Here is a 20,673-nt window from a genome sequence, read left to right on the forward strand (position 1 = left end):
AGTGCTTGGTCCTGAGGATGACCCAATGTCTGTGCTATGGAAACACACACACACACACACACACACACACGTCCTTAGTACATATGTGGGGAGAAGCAATGGAAGCCAAACACTATAGGGCATAGGAGAAGCTGGAGCACCTTTTTTGAGAGGTCAATCCAAGACTCCTTCTTTTCCAAGAATCTTTGCTGGACCTTGAATTCATTTTTACAGACAAACTCAATTCTTCCCTGTCATACATCCCTGAACCATCCATATAAGGAAGGACCTTCTTTCCTTCCCCAATAAACAACCCATATTTAGTTATTGGATCCTATTTGAGCTGAAAGCATGAGTATAACTTTTGCTTTTTAGTAATTATTCACTCTGTGTCATCAGGACTTATCTCAGAATTATAGGGTCATGGAATTAGGGAGGGACCACGCAGAACCATTAATTATCCAGATGCATTCTTGTTGTCTGGCTACTTTACATTTTGTTCTTCTGGTGGAATGTCTGTGTTGATGCTGTGGCCCTTTACCGAAGTACGGTAGGTCCTGGCTGCCCAAGCTTGACCCTCGCTGGCCCACCCAAGCTGTTGACACCGAGGAGGTTCCCGTGATTTATGGGGGCGCAGAGGTGGGGATAGCTGTCCACTTGGAGCTGTATAGTTTTGCCACTAGATGGCACTGTTCATCTTCTTGGCTTTTACCCAAAGGTGCCTGCCTCCTTTGGAGGCAACTTGTGGGAGAAATTCCAAAGACCTACCATCATGTTCTCAACCAAATCAAACCCTTTACAGCTTAGTTTTTAAGTAAATATTAAGTGTCAGGAGGTTTTATGTAAAATAAACTCTCACATTCTACATATGATTTTAATAGCTTACATTATCTCTGAATAAACTGCAGGGACTAGATTATGACTTCCAAGGCTTGCAGCGTGCTGGTCAGACCAGTTTGTGCAGCTTCCTGGTCCCATCCTTGCTGCCCTGACTCTGAGTTCTTCAGGTTCTAGAGACAAAACCCTTTGCCGAGCCCCCCGGGATTCAGATCTGGATGGTCTCACTTGAGGAGAGAGAAATGAAGATACTGCTCTCGGAATGAAACCTTAGGGACTCCTTCTCCCACACTCACCTTGTGCTGGTCAAGATTCTTGGGTTGCAAATGACCAGAAACTGCCTCTAGTGAACTTAAACTGAAATGGGGTTTATTGGTAAAAGTTTGGGTAGTTCCGAATTTGTGCGAGGCTGGAGAACTGCCCTCCAGAGGCGGGAATTCAAGGAGGCTGAGTAGGATGGAATGCGAGCTGAAATCAGGCCCTGCAATAGTCTGGATAGGCTACAATCGTCTGTAGCCACCACTGGTGAGGACTGGACACCGGGCGCCATCCTTGGCACAGCTGCCACTGCCGCCCTTGCTGGAGATCTTATTTTAAACTGTCCCCTCCTTCTCTGTGTCACCCGCTGCTGATTCAGTCACTAAATGAGAACATGCCACAGAACCTAAGACCCAAAAAGTCTGTGTCCAGAGCCGGTGCTCACCTATGCGAGGTCATCGTCACCCACTACTGTCATGCTAATTCTTAAAATATTAAAACAGTGTCCTAGCACTCTGGGTTCGTTCTCCCTCCGTCTTACAATCCAGCCACTAACTGGTTAGCATCTGGCATGGGGGTGTCTCCGACAGAGTGCTACAGCTGAACTCCACCTCAGTTGCTGGGCACTTGTGGCCAGGCAATGGTGTGTTGGATGCTCTCCCTGACCAGATGTACATTAGATCAGTTTGTAAGCAAGAGTGGGGCTGACACTTAGAAATCACTACTGTCTATGTTGAAAAAACTACATGCACAAAGGGCTACCCACGTATGATGGTGCATCTTTTTTGTTTGGTTCATAGGACATTTCCATTCATCTCTTGTCCTAGCCTAAGAATGCGTTTGTGCTATGTACTTATTTTTAAAATGAAGATGAATTAAACGGAACTGTCCAGAGGGAAGTGGTAAATGAATTATGGAGGGATAATATAATAAAATATTACAGAGCCATTAAAATAATGGATATGAGGACTGTGTAAAAATCCAGAAAAATGTTCATGAAATCTTTGATTTAAAAAGTAAAACACAAAGCTGTCCAGACATTACGCTTACAACTATATGTAAATGCTACTTCTGCAGATAGAGGTTAGAAAGGACTGTAAAGAGAAAATACACATTCTAAGATAGCTTCATGCTTGAATCAAAAGCCCTTCTTTAATCATTTTAAAAATTGAAGAAAACCTTAATGAAATTATTATTTTAAAAATAAAAATGTTTGGATGCTATCATGACAGTCCTTTTGGTCCTGGGAGCCAAACTGGGGCACCCTAAAACCGGGATTGGAAGCCAGGAGGGCATACAGAACACAGCACGTTGTGTTCCTTCACCGAAAGAACAAATGTTCCCACAGGTTCGGGGCTGTTGAAGGTCACGGACAGTCTTCAGGTGTATTCGACAGAGATGAGCTACTGCTGATTTGGGCAGCAGAGGTCTTGGAATGATTTCCTTCTTGCCCCTAGCATTCTACGCTGTTCCAAGGACAGTGAGCAAGGCAGCCACCCAGAAAGGAAGCCAGTGCCTGGCTTCAATGTGTTAAAAAGGAAACTGACTCATGTCTCCTTGCACAGACCCTCAGACCATGCTTTGGCCTTCTTACTGCAGAATTAATGAACTAGGGAGTTGATTTCCTCTCCCTCATTGCCTCTCACATTTTAAAGTGCAGAGAGACCAGCTGGAGATCTTGTTAAAATGCAGGTTCGGATTCAGCCACTGTAGGGTCAAGTCTGAGTTTCTGCATTCTTAGTAAGCGCCTGGCTGATGCCAGTGCTGGTCTCTGGGCCACACTTTAAATAGCAAGGGTCTGCATATCCTGAAGTCTTGCTTTTCGGGTTGTCTTTCCAGTATGTTCACTTAAGCCTTTTTATTCAAAATATGTGCGAGACCCGTACTTTGGAAACGACAGAATATTGTGGAGAGGAATGAAAGACCTACATAAGGGGACAGAGGGTCTGCTCTCATGAATTAGAAAATTCTATATTGATAAAATCAGTGTTAATTTCCCTCCAGATTGACGTATAGAGTCAACACAATCCCAATCAAAAGTCCAGCACACATTCTGTTTCGTTTTTGGTAGAAGCTGGTAAGACTCTCAACTTTGTGAGAACACAAAGATCTAAGAGAGCCAAAAATGGTTTTTGAAAAAGAATGAAATTGGAAGACTCACACTACCTGATTTCAAGACTTACTCTAAAGCTGGAGTAATTAACACAGTGAGTTATGGGCTCCAGTCAGATCCATGGAACAGAATAAAGTCCAGAAATAGACCCACACACATATGGCCGATTGCTGAGTGGTGGTGTGCTAAGTGAGAGAAGTCAGGTCCAAGAAGTTAGATTCGCTGGGCTGCCAGGTGTAACATTCTAGGAGAAGGGTTAGACTCTCGGGATAGAAAGCAGATCAGCGGTTGCTGCAGACTTGGGAGGAGACCATACTAAAGGAGGGGTGGTCTTTGTGAATCAAGAGAATGCATTCCCCCTCAGCCCAGTGGAGTGCAGAACCTGACAGCCTGGGCCTTTGAGTCCGTCTGTCTGTGTCCCGGTACCAAGCTGTGCCCCCCTCCGTACCTCAGTCTCCTATCCATGTAAACTAATACAATGTCACTGCTTACTCTGTAGGGTCATTGGGAGGATCAAATGAATATATTTCAAGCATCTAGAACATTTCTGTGTGTGTATGTGTGTGTGTGTGTGTGTGTGTGTGTATAACTTACTATCCTTTGATAATCATTTTGTGTTGTGATTTTTACCTCTTTCTCCTAAATTTGGTTCATTCTTTCCTTTACCCTCTCCTTGAGCCACGTGCATTCATGGAACTTGAGGTTTTTAATAGAATCTTAGAACTGGAAGAGATCTTGCTTAGTATCTAAACCAAGTACAGGTGACAAAACTGAGGCCAAGGAGGTTGAGTGCTGTGCCCAAGGTCAAGGTCATGTTCGCAGGCAGCCAACCAAGAACTTAGAAGCCTGCCAGGCAACTCCTGGTTATATATGGTGTCCACATTTTTCATGCAAACCATGGGGACTTCCTGTGAACCTGCTATTCATCAGTTTTGTTGTGTTGTCTGTTTTCTTGCAGAGCAGTTCGGAGCCCCAGTAGCGGAAGACTTGTCCTGTTACCACCATGAGCTCTGGTAAGTCATTTTAAACCCCGTCTTTCTCTCTTGGACAAATCTACAGAACTGGGTAGTTTACCCAGATTTCCCACTTACTCTTAAGGCCCCAGCTGCATTTCATTTTTTATTTTTTGAGACCTGGGCAAGCGCCAAAGCTCTGTCATAAGTTGTCATTGCTACCATCACCTTCATCGTGAACGATTTAAGGAGTGCCTACTGTGTGTTAAGCACTAGGCTTAACATGCACCACGTCCTCACCTTTGTAATATCTCCCTTTCTCTCTTTTTAAACAACTTCATTGAGATAGAATTGGCATACAGCGAACTGCAGAAATTTTCAGTGTACACTTTGATAAGTGCTGACATATGTGTATACCTCAGTGGCATTGTTTAATCCTGGTGACTGCGCGAAAGGGAACAAACAGATCGACTGTAATTGCCCCAGGTGCGAGCTCATCCAGCACTTCCTTCATCGAGGCTAGAAGAGCAGTTTGCTCACATTCTTGCTGTGCCTTTGGGAGTAAAAATCAAGACTTAAAGAAATGACTAGTTTTGCATATTTTTAGTTTAGAACTGGGGTAGAAAGCACAGGCTAGGGAAGTCAGAGAAGGGAACAGGTCTCTGCTCATTGTGCAGCCAAGAGCTGTCAGCCTTCCAGCCCAGGATTCAAGACAGAGAAATTTCCATTTGGAGATTAAGGCCCACCTTGGCTGTGAGCGTGCCCTGGAGCCTCCCGAGGCCTGCAGGCCCTGGGGTGTTGGGGCAGACGACTAAGTAGCAGCTCATTCAGGGATCTCCTAATTCTGCGTTATGTCTGGAGTATTATCAGAGATCTCTGCCTTTCCATGTATTGACAGTGCCCTTTTAGCCAAATCCTAAATTGTGCACAACGGTGTGTGCTTAGGACCAAGGAGGCCTCCAGATGGAAAGCGCAGAGCTTCAACTTGGCTTTCTCCCAGACCAACTGTGTGGCCTCCGGCTTGTGGGGGACCCTCCTCTGCATTCTCCTCTGGGAAACAGACATCACGAAAGCACTGGCTCCTTGGGACTCTGTGAGGATTAAGTGACGTGGTTCCTGTGATGTACTATGCCCACCACGTGGCCAGTGTTCCATCCTAGGTTATCAGCTCAGATCTTCTCCTTGCAAGGACATGGCTTTTCTGATTCCTTGAGCCCTTTTGCTGCACACCTTCTTTCCCCTCCAAGTGGACTTGGGTACTGCCAGGAGCTCCTGCTTTGTAACTCATTTTTTCTTTTTGTTTGTTTGGCTTTTTTTTTTTTTTTTTTTAAACTTCTGTTCTGCAGCCTAAAATTTCTGGATCTTCTATCAGGATGAGCCTAAGCTGTCATTGTGGCTCCTGGCATGCCTAAGGGCAGGAGGAGGAAGAAGGGAGGGCGCGGCAGGAGGGTGAGGGTGTGGAGAGGCCTGTGGGACTTCTCCCAGGTTCGCTCTCAGGCGTGGTGCTAGGAGGCATTTCATAGAAAGAGTCCAAAAAATGCAGACCCTCTGACCTGATAATCCCACTCTTGGGAATTCCTGCCTTAATTCGAAGGAAACAAAAACATCACCCACATGAAGGACACCACGTGTTCGTAGACATGAAGGTGGGGAATGAGTAGGTTCATTATGTGAATTTACTTGGTGTGGAATATTATGCCACTGTTAAAAGTGATCATTAGGAAGAAAGCAGCTATGTAGAAAACATTTGTTTTAACCTTCGGTGGAAAGAGAAGCATGAAAATAAAGCATTCATTTTATTCCAAGTTTGGACTGGGCTGCCAGTCACCGGGGGAAGGGCTTAGCTTGTGTTCTCTCATTGCATTCTCCTGGCAAACCTGCAAAAGCCAGCATGGTGTACCCTGTCCCATTCTTCACACGGGGAACCTGAGGCCCTGCGAGGTGAAGGATTTGTCTGCATAACCAGCTCGTGTGTAGTGGAGCTGAGGCAAAGGAAGGCTGTGGGCACCCGCACACTGTGCCTCAGAGCTCTGAATCGGAGAATCTGGAACTATTTTGCAAATTTTCTTCAAGTTTCTCTGTGTTTCATGAAAAGAAAGAAAGGAAAGGAAATGCATGGGGCTGGGCCCGGTGGCAGCTCAGAGGCTGCCCCAGTGCTAGCTTGGGGGGGCCCAAAGCAAGGCCTACGGCCCCAGAGAGGAGATAGTGAGGAGGAACTAGGCCAGGTGCAGGGAGAGTTACAGAAAGAACAGATGGACTGGTGGAACCTGTGATACTTCTTTTACTTGGATTTCTGGCCTTCTTGCCAACACCCTCCTTCCATCCATCCCAGAGATGTAGGTACGAAGGAGATACTGACATCTGGGAGGATTAACCTTCATCTGTAGGTGGATGGGGGCAGCGAGCAGGGCAGAACCTATGGGGCCGGTGTCGGAAGGTCCAGGCTGCTGTGGGGAGGGCTGGTGGCCCTGCTCGTGTCTGGATCCAGGAGCATCCAGGCTGGCCCCTCAGTGTGGGCCGTGTCAGGGAAGCTGATTATTGAGAGCCTAGGTGGGTGACCTAGTCTCAGCCAGAGGAGACACTGGGATTTGGGACAGGGCTTCAGTCCCAGCATTTGGGGAGATAGTATATAATAGTATATAAGCTATTTCATATAGAATATATTTAGTTTGTATTTATTGACTATATAGGAGTCATTTTTTATTTTATTTTATTTTGTCTTTAAGATTTTATTTGACAGAGCACAAGCAGGGGGAGCAGTAGAAGGAGAGGGAGAAGCAGGGAGCCATGTAGTGCTCAATCCCATGACCAGAGCCGAAGGCAGATGCTTAACCATCTGAGCCACCCAGGTGCCCCGCCATTTTTTAATTTTAAAAATAAAAAATTATTCTCCCTGTTGGGGGCAAGAAAATGCTCTGTGGGATGGAGCAGACCAGAGTTCAGACCCCAGCTTAGTGATCTTGGACAGGCCTGGCATCCTGTCTGTGCTTCAAATTCTTATCTGTGAAGTCAGAGTTCCTGACTCCCAGCTCCAGGGTCTGGGTCTGAAGGATAAAAATGAGATGTACTTATTGAATGTTAGCATGGATCCTCAGATCCAGGCAAATAAATGTTTAAGAAACCATAGCCAATATGATTCTATTTGTGGCTTGGTTGGTTCTTGGCTGTTGGGGGCCGGGGGTGGGGTTACTCCCCAAGCCACACAGGTGGGACTTAGGCTGCCCTTAGGGCCTTTCACTGAGCAGTACTCGGAAAGGTCTCTGCTGACCTAGAGGAGGTGACATTCGCAGTAAGCAGGCGTCGAGGAGGCACAGGATTTCCAGAAGGTAAGGAAAGGGGAGGAGGCATTCCTGGTGTGGGTCTTGCAGGAACCAAGTCTAAAGGTCTGGAAGTCATCTGACAAGCTCAGGGGTTGTGAGGAGATGGGTGTGGCAGGCAGGGGAGGAGGGAAACGCAGAAGGAAAAGGCTATAGGACCAATGGTTATAAAAGCCCAGAATCCAGTGTGAAGTGCCCAGGCTTTGTCCCCTAGGTAACTGCTGGCCATTACAGCTTGTATGTTTGCTTGCTTTTAATTATCAGGAAGATCAGTTAATTTAAATATGATCATGTAGGCCAAGATATAAGTCATCCAACTTACTGAAAAATTGTATTCCAAACAATCATTTGTACATTTTGGGGAACTTGGAACGCATTTGTTTCCTCATGGAAATAATATGCATGATTGAATTTCCAACTAAACCCCGATATTTTTATTTTCAAAACAGAAGTGAAATACCATCTACTTAAAGTAGAGTTGATTTAGAAGATCCTATTGCATTGTCCTGTTTTGTTTTCATCTGTCCTGCACCCTAGGGCTTTTTAACCTGGGTAGGGCCATGGTTGGATCAGGAGCTAGAAAGTGCTCTCTGGATGCAGACTGACAGTGAGGGTGGAGAAGGGACAGAATGGAGGCAGGGGGAACAGTCGGGAAGCCAGGTCATCTCTGGGACAGTAACATAAGAGCCTCAGTGTGGGCAGTGGGGGGGGGGAAGGGGAGGAGGGGGACAAGGGGCAGTGTCCAGAGACATTCGAGGGGATGGATGGCATGCCTCTGATGACGAGGGATGTGGGGTGAAGGAAGGTGTTAAAGAGCCCGAGGTCTCTGTCCTCTGGCAGCTCTCACTCTGGATGCTCAGGGATGCCATTGAGCTGGCATTCCAAGTGAGGGAATGAAGCAGATTTTTAAAAATGTCAGAAATGAAACCATAGTGAGGAGGCCGGAGAATTTACATCACCTACCAAATACTTCCCATCCCCACACAGCTCTTGTGTTCTCTCCTGGTTCAAGCCATGTGGCATTCTCAGAATTTTCCCGTGGTGCCCGAGGGGGCCCTCCCCAAGCCTGAGAAAGCCAGCACGTCCCCAGCATGTCACACACGCAGGACTCAATAAATGTTAGGGACAGAAAATCACAAGCCTTGTGCTCTTTGTCTCTCTTTCAGAATGTGACGTTGGTGCTTCTAAAGCTGTGCTCAACGGGTTGGCGCCAGGCAGCAATGGGCAGGACAAAGGTAAGCTCTTGAGGGGAAGCCGTTCTAGACGTAACAGAGTATGTGTGGCCCGGGCCGCCGGCCTGATACGAGCAGTCACTGGTTGTATCGGGCTATGAACTGGAGACCTGTTTCTCATGGTGACTGTGAGACTGGGAACACGTTCTTGCATCTCCTGGGTCTGAGGCCACTCTTTCCCACTGCGAAATCACATGGTAAAACCTGTCCCTCACTCACGGGATGTGAATAACAACAGGTAAGGACACCGACCAAGGCCTTCGCCTGGTGCAAATAGCATTTATCAACCTGGAGTCTTCCTTACCTGGCATTTTACCTTCAGTGGCAGTAAATGGTGACATGTTCATGGTCCTGAGGCAAGAGGTCCGGGGGCAAGAATCTCTGATGGCTGAAATCAGTTATTTCCGTCGCATTCGTTTCATGTGCATTCTCGATTTTCAGTTTTTAAAAATTTTAGGACAAAAGATTTGAGTGGGAAGTGAGTGATGGGTAAGATGACTGTCGAGGTTCCGTTTGCCCTGTGGTCTCTCTTCCTCAGCCTCTCAACATGGCTGCCCGAGTAGCCAGGCGTCAGTGTCGCGTCTGCAGTGTGGTGTGGGCGGAGGAGCAATGAGGTACGGGCTCGAGTCCCGGTTCTGCTCACAGACGGACATCTGGGGAGGTCCATTATCTTTATGGGTGTGGGTCCCCTTATCTAGAAAATGAGGGAATTAGATGTTCTACAGTGTTTATTCCTGCTTTAAATTCTGGATTTTAGTGATTCCATCCATGCTTATCCTACTAAATTTTATGGTATCAAAGAGAGGAGGCAAAAGTCCTGTCATTGGGCATTCAAGTCAAAATGCACCATCTCTCATAGAATAATTTCGGAACGTGACATGTTTGGCCTTTGTTTGTAACTTTCATCTTGTCCAGCCAAGTATTCCTTTTGAGACAAGGCAAAGTGTAAAGTCAGGAGGAGCAGCTGGGACGGGAAGGTAGAGCACAGGAGGAGCTGGGGGATGGAGAGCCCCGTCAGTTTGGGGGTCGGTTCCTCTGTGGCAGGAGGTGTTCTGCGGCTTCTCTGTGCCCCTCGCCTCCTTGCTTCCCTCCCTGACCACCCTTCTCCACTCATGGCATGGGACTGTGCTCTCAGGGTCTCGGGAAATCTTGGCTAAGTTACACTTAGGGAGTGTTGAAGGGCAGTGCCTGAGGAGTGGCCCCAGGGGCGTGTTTCAGAATCCAGGGAGCACGGGGAGGGCTTGGGGCTCTCATGTTTTTAAAACCTGTGGGGTTGTCAGCCCCATCTCCATGAAATCATCTATGGAGCAGACTTCGGGGGTGTGGGAGAGTGTGGCAGGTGGGTGTGGATTCCACTCTCAACTTGGTAAGATTGAACCCTTGTTTGGAACTGAGGCAGCAGATGTAACCTGAAGGTCGTCATGGTGGCCTGGGGAGGTCACTGAGCCAGGCTGAGCTCCAGCTTCTTCTCCTCAGAGCTGGCTGACTCTGAGTAGCTCTGAGCCTCTTGCTTCTTGCTCTGAAAGTGGTAATAAGAATCTCCCACCAGCCAGTCTGCCACGTGGTCATAAGGAACAGGCAATGAGATCTTTGTGCAAGCACATTTGTATCTCAGTACACGCAGCTCTGTTATTATGGACTCAGTTATCGATGGCCGTGTGCTATGTGACTGCCTTATGAGGTGGCAGCGTGAGGACTGGAAGGTGAGCTCTCCGTGGCTGAGGGGCCTGCCTCCCTCCTGTCCCCTTGACAGGCTCGCCAGCATGAAACTGATGCACTAGTGAGGTCTTGCTTCCCAGACAGCCCTTATCCCCCAGTTATTTTGTAGATGTGGGTCCAGAAGGCTTCTGAGCGTTGCTCATTGGGGTGACCCTGGTGCCATAGCACCTGAGCTCCATCTCTGTTTGCTGCCGTTGGAGAGACAGGGTGGGGGGAGGCTTCCCCACAAACTCTGAGGAGGAGGGTTTGGGGATGTGCCACCATTGAGACTCTAGGGGGTGGCGGGGGCCCAGGGAAGCCTTCAGAGGGAGAAGTAGGGGCACCCAGCATATGAGGACAGCAGCCCGGTCCACCCCAGGCAGTACTGCTAGTTCTCTGACGGCCCGGCTGGGTGTCAGGATCCTGGGCTGGGTACTTGGGTGCTGCCCAGAATCTTGACTGTGCACTGGACACCTGGCAACCTCTTGTCCAGGAAAGGCTGGGTTTAAGCAAGACCATCTGCTGCCCGACAGATGGAGGTTCTGATTTGCTCGGGGACAGAGGACCATGGTGGTCAGAACAGGCACAGGAAGGACCCCAGAAGTTGTGATGGTGGGGAAAAAGCCATGATGTCTGAGAGGCCAAGGCTGTTCACCGGCTGGTTCCCTTCCCTCCTCTACTCATGGCCTGAGTCATAGCTCTGCTCCTCGCAGCCCTGCCCCCAGCACAGACACCCTGGCATTCTCCCAGGGGCCCCTCGGACCCTGGGTGCTCTCCCCTTCCTCTATGTGCCAGGCAATCTGCGTGTCTGGAAATCTCTTTGTCCAGAGCCTTGGCACATTCCTGGTGTGGCAGGAGGCACACAGATAAACACTGACCAACTGTGTATGGGTGACGGGGGGAGGGGGTTCTGCCATCTTGTCAGGGAACTCTAGAGAGAGAAAGCAGGTTATTTTAAATGACCACATCTACTGCTCTTCTCATTGTTCTTTTCGTGTGGGCGACTTCCTCCTATTGTCCCTGCCCAGTTCCTCAACTGCCTGAGTGTTTCCCAAATGTTCTTTCTGGATGCACCATTTACCTTTTTGTGTTTTCAGCAACTGCCAACCCTTTACGTGCACGCTCTATTTCTGCTGTTAAAATAATTCCCGTGAAGACAGTGAAAAGCTCTTCAGGCCTGGTACTCCCTCCAGGTATCTCTCCTTGGGTTGGTTTCTTTTTTTTCTTAATTATTAGCAGATCATGCATGGTTTTCCTTCCTTTCCTTCTAACAAAGACTTGGAGGCTTAATTCTTGCATGTTTAGGAGCTCTTCCTTCTCACATCCTTAGCTGGTTTCCCTTCTTCCTGTGCGTGTGTGTGTGTGTGTGTGTGTGTTCTGTGAGCCAGCAAATCTGGAGAAATACTGACAGATGCCTTGCCCCTCCTCTCTTTAGGAGAAGGGTCAGTCCAGAGGCTACATATTTACTCTGGCATGGGTCTCTGGTCCATGGGGTACATGATACATGGAGGTGCATGCGTTACATGGCTCTCCCTGGAGGCTTCCAGCTCCCAATACTTTATTTAAAACTTCAGTCTCCCTGAGAATCAATGTGTCTACACAGGGAGCCTCTGTGTTGGGCTGAACTTGAAGCAGCTGCTTTAGATGTCAATCCTAGATGTACCGCTGTGCTCCCCCAACCCCCGAGTTCACCTGCGCTCCCTTCCTGCTGCTCCTCTCCAAGGAGGGGGTGCCACTCAGTTGTCAGCTCTGACATACAGCTTCCTCCTGTGCGAAATGGTACATGAGGCCCAGGTGGCGCTCTAGCCCAGTGGTGCTGTCCGGAGTTGGGCAGGTCTGGCCGTGCATCCTGGAGCCTAGGATGGGCTGGATTTGTCATTGCGCTGCTCATCCTTTTTGTAAAGACCATGAATCAGTTTTCCCAGTACTTTTGTGACCTCAGTCACTCATCCTCTTGATAGGATTGGACAAGTCACGTGCCGGCCAAGGTCACTGCCTGCGCTGCCATGCATTGTCTTTTTGAGCTTCACTTTCAATGGGAAGAGGTGCTGATGGGGCAGATCTGTTCTCTTCTGTAACACCAGTGGTCGTTCCGTCTGAGTTGCTGGAGAGGCTGCTGGACTGGAAAGGAGGAGAGAGGAAGCTGTACTTCTCTCTGCCCTGGCACGGGAATGGGGAGGAGTGGACGTCTGAGCCTCCATCCTGCCCGTCGCCCGCCTGAAGCCTTACCCCGTAATCCCAGTCTTGACAATTTTAGGTCAGAGATCCAGGCTGTGCTGTGAGCAATTGGAAAAAATGAACTGTGGCGTTCAGTTCAGCTGTGTTGCGCGGAAGGCGACACATGCCTTCTAGACCTGTGTGGTCTACATCACACTCCTCAGCACTGGTTTTCCTGGAGGGTGGACATCCAGATCTTCTGAAGCCTATTTTGAAATGCTTCTCAGTGGAATTCTGAAAGACGACCTGAGGGTGCTCTTAGGCTATTGTGAACTGTAGGACAGGTCAGGGTCCAGGGAAGGCTCAGCGGGGGGGAGGCCACAGTGAACGCTGTTCACTGAAGGATCTGGTGTTTCTCATCGCTTTCTTTGGTGTGAATTTTCTTCATTAAGTTTGGAATGTGAGGCTCTCACCCATGATCTTTCTCCACAGGCAGCATATCCTGTCATCATTTTAAGGGTCTTGACTTGCTGATAGAAGATTTTCTTTTCCTTTTTCCACTGGAGAACTGCAGGGAGCAGTGATTTTTCCCCCAGAACAACTTGATTGCCATTGTTGCCAACTTGCTCTTTCGTAAGAAGGACAGTCTGGAAGCTTGAGAAATCTCTCATCAGCTCTTTCTTGAATTGTGCCTTACTAATTGGTCGGAAGTCTACTCACCAGCCTAAGCCTCATCTAATAAAAGGAATTAACCGGCTTTCGCACTGAAAGGTTTTCAGCTGACAGTTATAACTTACGCAGAACTCACTGTTGCCTCCATTTTCCCCGAACCTCGTGATGTGTGGTAAACCTCCAAAAATGGGATTCGTCTCTCTCCTCCACCCACAGATTAATTCTCATTGACCATCACATTGACCATAAGACTTTGCGTGGCTGTAAGCAGGTTCATCTCATTCCCCAGCTGTCGTGAGTTGCTAGCTGACCGTTGCTATAATCCTTCGAGAGCCTTGGATTTAGGCTTGTCTTTTGCATCTTTCCTTTTCAGACATGGATCCTACAAAAATCTGCACTGGGAAGGGAGCAGTGACTCTCCGGGCCTCATCTTCCTACAGGGAAATCCCAAGCAGCGGCCCCACAAGCCCTCAGGAAACCCCGAAACATGAAAGCAAACCAGGTGTGTGACCCCTGTGCCTGGGGGAGGGGTTCGACCCCCACCGGGAGGGAGGGAGTCCCTCATGCTTTGGCTCGAGGGTGTGCATTCACCAGCTGCCTCCGATTCTCCCAGGGGTCCCTTGTTCCATCTGGGGTAGGTGATCAGTGCCCTGAACTACCAGATGCCCCCTTGCTTCAGGCAGAGGCATGGCAGTGGCCATCACCTTGTTAGCTGGTAACCAGAGAGATGAGGAGAAACCTCATTACAGAGCCAGCGGCTCTGCAGACTGCATTCTCAAGGACAGAGGTGGCTTAGGCTGCATGGGAGGGGCGAGGTGAGATGGGCTAGAGGTTAGGTTTCTCTGAGGCCATCCCTGCTTTTGAGAGCTGGCTCTAAGTTGCCAAGCAGGGCTGGGGCGGTGGAGGGGGAGAAGCCAAGGGAGGTTGAGAAGTGCAGGTGCCTGGCTGACCCGGCTCCCAGGAAAAGAGGGGAGGGGCAGGACTCAGGCCTGGGGAGGCAGCCTGACAGCGGAAGCAGCAGGATCAGGAGAGCCATCCCAAGGCCACTGCACCCTAGGAGCTACAGGAGACAGAAGAAGCCCATCTGCAGCCCGCCTCCCATCCTGCTCTACTGTTCAGGGTGTCTAGAGACTGGTGTTGAGACCTGGGACTTCGGAACCCGATAGATCTGTGTTCACATCTGGGGCCGTGCAGCTGTGGACAGGACATTCCCTGTCTCAGCCCTAGTGGCGTCCTCTGTAGAAAGGGCTTGATACTTGCACCTGCCTCATAGCATTTCTGTGAGCGTGGAGTGTGTGGTTTTTGCACCTGCCTAGTGGCATGGAATGAGCTATAAGAGGTTAGCTGCTATTAGTAGGTTATGATTCTGATTGTGATGACCTCTCTAGAGAGGGTTTTCCAGAGCCCCCCCCCCCCGAAGTGTTCTGGGAGTTGAGAAACACTAAGGGACAGCTAGCTGAGGGTGGGGCAGCCCCCCCCCCAATCCACTCCATATGGTACTGGTTCTCACACCCGAGCTGCATCAGAATCACCTGGAGTAAAAGGCCAGGGTGCTGGGCCCCAGGCTGGGGCTTTAGAATTTATGGTTATTCCCATTTACAGGTCTGAGGTAGGGTCTGAGGGTTTCCATTTCTGACAAGTTCCTGGTCATGCTGGGATGCTGCTGGTCCAAGGATCACCTTTGAGAGCTACTGCTATAGGGAAGGGCAGTTTTCTTGAAGGAAATGAGGGAAGAAAAGGAGTGAGGGTAAAGACCACTTCCTTGGGACTGGAGACAAAAGGAGGTGGGCACGCAGACTGTGGCGTAGCGGGGAGCAGTGTGTTGTGATGAGATGGAAGTCTGAAGGAAGGGGCCCGTCAGTGGCCAGCATCCTGGAAACTGACTTCCTGTCCCAGCCACCTGGAACTAGCACCAAGGCAGGTGCCCAAGGATGAAGCCAGGCTAGGGTTTGAGCACAAGCCCCGTTCTGATAATGTCACGCCCTGAGGTGGGCTGCTTTTTCCCTGGTCTCAGGGAAGGCATAAGTGGCCTCCAGCACTATAGTTTGAAAGTAGCTTCTTGGCCCTATGTTCCTCAACCCACACCTGACTTTTGCCCCACTGCTGTCTGCCACTCTAGCCTTCTGGAAAGGTGGGGCCAAGGAGTGAAGGCAAAATCATTTCTTCCTAAGGCTAGTTTTATCCAGTCTCTCCTGGCCTACCTGGGAAGATCCAGCTCCCAAGGGTGTTTGGGGAAGAGAGAATCCTCAGGGATAACTGAAAGAAAAAGACCATCCTGCAGCCCGTGGCTCAATAAAATGACCTTATCAAGTGCGGGGCCTTTCCTCCAGGGGTGAAAAGGGAGTGCGAGTGGGAGAAGAGGGTCCTGGAGCTCCCCCTCCTGGTTATCAGGTGGCACTAGCAGAGCACTGAAGGGTAGCCTTCACCCAGCAATCGGTGGGCTTGGGTTTACAGGACTGTGCAGTGATTTGAGCATTTTTAGGAAGCTCTCTAGTCTCCGAATAATTCTATATCTTACGAAACCTGACAGCTAATTTGGGTGAAGAAGTATTTTGTTTTAAAATGTGAATACGCTGAAGAATTAGGGGAGAGCTATCAGTCATGCACACCTCTACAGTAAATCGATTTTAGTAGATTATTTTCCTCCTGGTAAGTGGAGATCATTGACTCCAAGTCGGCAAACATTCATTTAGCATCATCTGTGTGCCAGGTGCTAAGTAGTCCCTGGGAATTGTGGTGAGAAATAGGGAGAAGGGAGGGAAAAGGAGTGTAATTCTGGGTGCATCAGATGAGGACAGAAGTCCGCTTGCTGCAATAGAGTCAGGCATGGGTCATGAGTCCGCTACCGTGCTTTCCAATTGGGGGAAAGTCACACTTTTGAAGCCCAGGTAAAGTATGAAGGACCTGGGCAAGATGGTTTCCGAGCCTTTCTAGTTCCAACATGCTTTATGACCTTGGGCAGTTTGGGAATTAACCTGACACAAACAGAATCCCATTCACCGAGGACAAATTCGAGATTATGTACCAGGGCAGTTTGGGTGGAAGGGACAAGCTGGGTTTGAGTAGAGGGAAGAGTACCAAACAGGCTGGAATGAGTTAACGCTGAAAAAGGATGAGACTCTAGAGATGGGACCTTCCAGGTGGAGAGCTTGTCCTCTTACCGTACTGCTCATTGGCCAGCATCCTGCTGGCACCTGATTGGCTGTGTCCGTGTGGCTCTCCAGCTCTCCTCTTATCCCTCTCTGCTCCCTGCACCTGGGCCTCCGGATGACAACTTTCTTCCTCCCCACCCCCACCAGTCTCCAGTCCTGTCTCAGGGCCTGGGAGTCCATGGGCCTTGACAGCCCTCATGAAGACCGCTTTCTGCAGTATTTGCAGGCAGCCATGTCCAGCCCAGACCGGGAGCCCAAATATGACACAGCAAGTGTCTCCTCCATGCTTCCTGCTCCCAGTGCCTTCACAGATAGCTGATGTCAGGGAGTGTCCAGCTCCCTCCCTTATCACCCAGGCCAGCATCTGTCCCCTAGCTGCTCTGTCTGCCTCTTCTCTGCTCGCTCCCTGGCTTCACCGCCTTCCCTCCCTGTAGGCCTATGAGTTGCTGATCAGTTGCCTAGACAGAAGCTCCAGTCTTGTCCTGGAGCTGCCCAGCACCTTCTTTCCTTACATGACCCCTTGACACCCACATTTCAGGAGTGTCTCCTGTTTCCTGTCCTTGCTGCAACTCCTGCATCCTGTGAGACACAGTCTACCTCTGCAGTGACACAGCCCTCTGTCAAGGCTCAGCTCTGCCACTCACCATCTTTGTGATGTGGGCAACTCATTCAACCTTGGCGAGCTTCAGTTTCCTCATCTATAACATGGGAATGACCTCCAGAGAGTAGCTGGGATTCAGTGGGCTCTTTTACACCAAGATTTAGCACCTAGCGGGGCATACAGCAGGTGTTCTTTGATGGCAACCATTCTAGTTATGCACATCTGGAGGCCTGGGAAAGCCTTCCAGTAATGTCAGCTAGGCCATGAGGGCAGTGGGAATGAAGGACTGGGGGAGGGTGGACGTGTGTTTGGAAGAGGGAAGTGGCAGGGCTCAGTGCGTGTGTGTGAGGAGCACGGAGAGGTGGGACTCCCTGCTGAGTAGGCGCTACCTCCCCTGCTTGACCGGGAGAATGGACGTGGCGTTCGTGGAGACAGTGGCTTTATGAAGGGAGAGAAAGGAATGTTGAATTCCATTGTTTGCCGTATTGAGTTTGGGGGCAAGGGCAGGGCTTCTAGGAGGAAGTTTCCAATAGACATTTGGACATTTGGAGTTCGGAGTGTGGATTTGGGAACCATGTGCATCCAGACGAATGCGGAGGATGGAGGTGCTCTCTGAGGTGGAGTGAGATGGAGCCCTTGGAGTTGCCCAGTTTAAACCCACTCTCCAGACTCCAGCCCTCAAGTGGTAGCTTGACTCTGGATCCCCAACCACGGCTTCCCGACCAGCCTCCTAATCTCTGAATGTGGACCTTGGTGTTTGGATCCGAAGCATCTGGAAGGAACCGCAGTAATCTTAATGCTGATGCCCGGTCCCTGGGAGAGGTATTACCTTATCCCTGCTTCCTGATAGCATTTGCTTAACAACCTGAGCCACCCAGGTGCCCCCCTGCCTGGTTCTTGACCACCATATTAGCTTTGGAGCTAAATCACCTCATTTCCTCTGGTTTGACTCACAGGTTAGCACTCTAGAAATGGCAGTAGCAAAAAGATATCATGAGAAAATTGACATGGAAACAGTTAAAGACACTCTCTACTCAAAATAACTCAAGAGCCCTTTTCATGAACGCCTATACAAGAATGAGGGCCAAACTAAGAAGTTGGAAGGAAAAGTCTCCACAAGAGAACACCCTCGCTTCTTTTTTTTTTTAAAGATTTATTTATGGGGGAGGGAGAGGGAGAGAATCCTAAGCAGACTCCCTGCTGAGTGTAGAACTAGACATGGGGCTTGATCTCACAACCCTGAGATCATGACCTGAGCTGAAATCAAGAATCAGACGCTTAACCAACTGAGCCACCCAGGCATCCTGAGAACACCCTCACTTCTGACACCAAATGCTAGTTGAAGAGATTCCCAAAATTACCCTGTTTTCATAATTTGCTAGGACTCAACTCCTTGAAAGCTATTATACTCATGGTTATGGTTTATTACAGGGAGAGGATACAGATTAATATCAGCCAAGAGAAGAAGCTCAGAGTGGACTCTAGGGAAGAACCAAGCATGGGGACTTTTGTTGACCTCTCCTAGGGAGTCAGGATGCATCAATTCCCAGCATTGAGCTGTGACAGTATGTTCCAAGTGTTGTCAACCAGGAAGTTCTGAGCTGTTGTGTCAAGAGGTTTTATCCACTGCTCATGTAGCGGATCTCACTCTCCAGTCCATTAGGAGGTTGAGCTCTTGATAGCCAGAAGCCCCCACCATAAATCACGTTATCGATCTGGCACAAAGACCACTCCCCCTGGGATGACATTTCAAGGGTTTAGAGATTAATTGCCAGAAGGCAAAGGCCAGACTTCTTTTTGGGTAAGGTTAAATTCTTTACCACACAACTGTAATAAAAAAATAAACACAGGCACACCTGGGTGGCTCAGTCATTTAAGTGTCTGCCTTCGGCTCAGGGCGTGATCCCAGAGTCCTGGGATCAAGCCCCACATCGGGCTCTTCCGCTGAGCCTGCTTCTTCCTCTCCCACTCCCCCTGCTTGTGTTCCCTCTCTCGCTGGCTGTCTCTCTCTCTCTGTCAAATAAATAAATAAAATCTTTAAAAAAATAAATAAACACAAATAAGATTTGGAAGACTATTAGGCCCACTTTTAACACCTCATCTAATTCTTGGATACTCTACTGGAACACATGGAATCTGACTCAGTAAAAGTTGTCCTAAGATCCCAAGAAGAACTGATCAGCAGAACAACTTTAAAGCAGACCAAAATGAAATTAGCACAGAATGAGATAAAAGAAAATATCAGGAGGCTGTGGCCACAGGCCAGAAAAGATTATGTATAAAGAAGAGATAGAGGAAAAGATAAGATAAAACAAATTATACATGCCCGAGAAAGGCTGGTCTCTTCAGGGCTGCAAAACCTATCTAGAATCCAATTTTCCTAGGCCTTCCTCCCCCTTCAGGAGCTCTGAGGTAAGATTTATTGAAAGAAGCATTTTGACAGCCTCCTCAACCAAAAGTTAATCATTGATGATTATGTACGTGAAATCTCACCTGCCTTACTTGGGTGCGAGTGCTGTGGGCTGCTGCCGACCTTAAGGTCTCAGAAGACTAGGTAACAGGATGATGTATGTTGGGAATTCTGCTCTCCTTTAGTAGAGGAGGAGGAGAGGAATGCCTAGAGAGGTCCTGGGAACTGCCTTTCCTAGGGCAGGGTGAGGGGAACAGTTTTAATGACTTGGAATGGGAGAAAAAGAGGGTTGATCCCCAAGGATATTATGTTCTCAAAGCTATTTATCAAACAGCAGATGTCAACAACTCTTACTTATTTCTGTGTTTGGGGAACTTTTTTCTCTTATGCTTTGGAGTCAATTTTGCTAAGCACTTATTTCATGCCAGGTTTAGTGTTCATTACTCAAAAGAGGTAGATTTTCATTTCACAGGTGAGGCCGTTGTTTGCTCCAGGAATGCAGTTAGCAAGGACTCAAGCTAGGAGGTCTGATGCCAAGGTGGTGGTCCCTTCATGACTAGTGCTTTGGGGGGACAGACTCCTCTCAACTGTCCACAGCACATCTGTTTGTCAGCAGCACCTGAATAGAAGCAACCCAATCAAAAACCAAAGAACATGCAAGCAATGTGCCCCCATATCCATGTAGAAAGCTCGCATCCTTCACTGGATCGCCCCTCACTCAGAACCTGTTGAGATTCAGTGTGTGTGTAGATTGAATACATTTGATAGGATGACTGGACAGAGGTGCACAAAAAAGAACTTAGGAAGACGGAACACAAGTTGATGGATGCAAGGCAGGGGAGGTGCGGGGACCACTGTCACATTGTGTCACGTAGTGGTTGAGGGCCTGCCGTGTGTAAGGAAATCTCGGGGCCAGACAGCTGGATGGATGTTACAGTGAGTATTAAAAGTGGTTATTTTTGGATCCTTCCCATGCCTGATCTCTGGATCTTCAGCAACCCTGTGAGGGGTCCATGGAGTAAAGATCATATTTAATAGATGAGGAAAAGGAAGTACAGAGTGACTAGCAACCTGCCCTTGGTCACAGAAGCCAGCACGTTGCAGTAATGTGCATAAAACTCAAGTCCTGTACATTCCCCAGCTATGTGATTGGGAAGAGAAGACAAACAGCTATGGATTGTGCACAAGGAGGTGGCAGAAATGTAGCCAGCAGCCCACTAAAGGATATGCAACCGGAACATGCTGTAACAACTCTGTTGTAGAGGGGGAAAGAAAGCAAAAATGGATATGGAAT

The 20,673-nt window shown here is 48.8% G+C and overlaps 1 protein-coding gene across 50 annotated transcripts in view; it reads left to right on the forward strand.

The window, feature by feature from the left end:
- The window catches only part of SORBS1 (sorbin and SH3 domain containing 1), a 220,463-nt gene that overhangs the window by 101,407 nt on the left and 98,383 nt on the right, over positions 1-20,673 (forward strand). For 34 of the 50 annotated variants that reach the window (XM_048218695.2, XM_048218702.2, XM_048218687.2 and 31 more), the window contains 4 exons: positions 4,146-4,200; positions 8,624-8,692; positions 11,485-11,580; positions 13,590-13,718. In XM_048218695.2, the coding sequence (XP_048074652.1) occupies positions 4,191-4,200; positions 8,624-8,692; positions 11,485-11,580; positions 13,590-13,718 (304 nt within the window). In that variant the 5' untranslated portion in view covers positions 4,146-4,190. Of the gene's footprint in view, positions 1-4,145; positions 4,201-8,623; positions 8,693-11,484; positions 11,581-13,589; positions 13,719-20,673 lie in introns of those variants that run through there. The other 16 variants (XM_048218693.2, XM_048218703.2, XM_048218709.2 and 13 more) reach the window with 2 other exon arrangements.

This window comes from Ursus arctos, unplaced genomic scaffold (genome assembly GCF_023065955.2).
Source record: "Ursus arctos isolate Adak ecotype North America unplaced genomic scaffold, UrsArc2.0 scaffold_7, whole genome shotgun sequence".
Lineage (NCBI taxonomy): Eukaryota > Metazoa > Chordata > Mammalia > Carnivora > Ursidae > Ursus > Ursus arctos.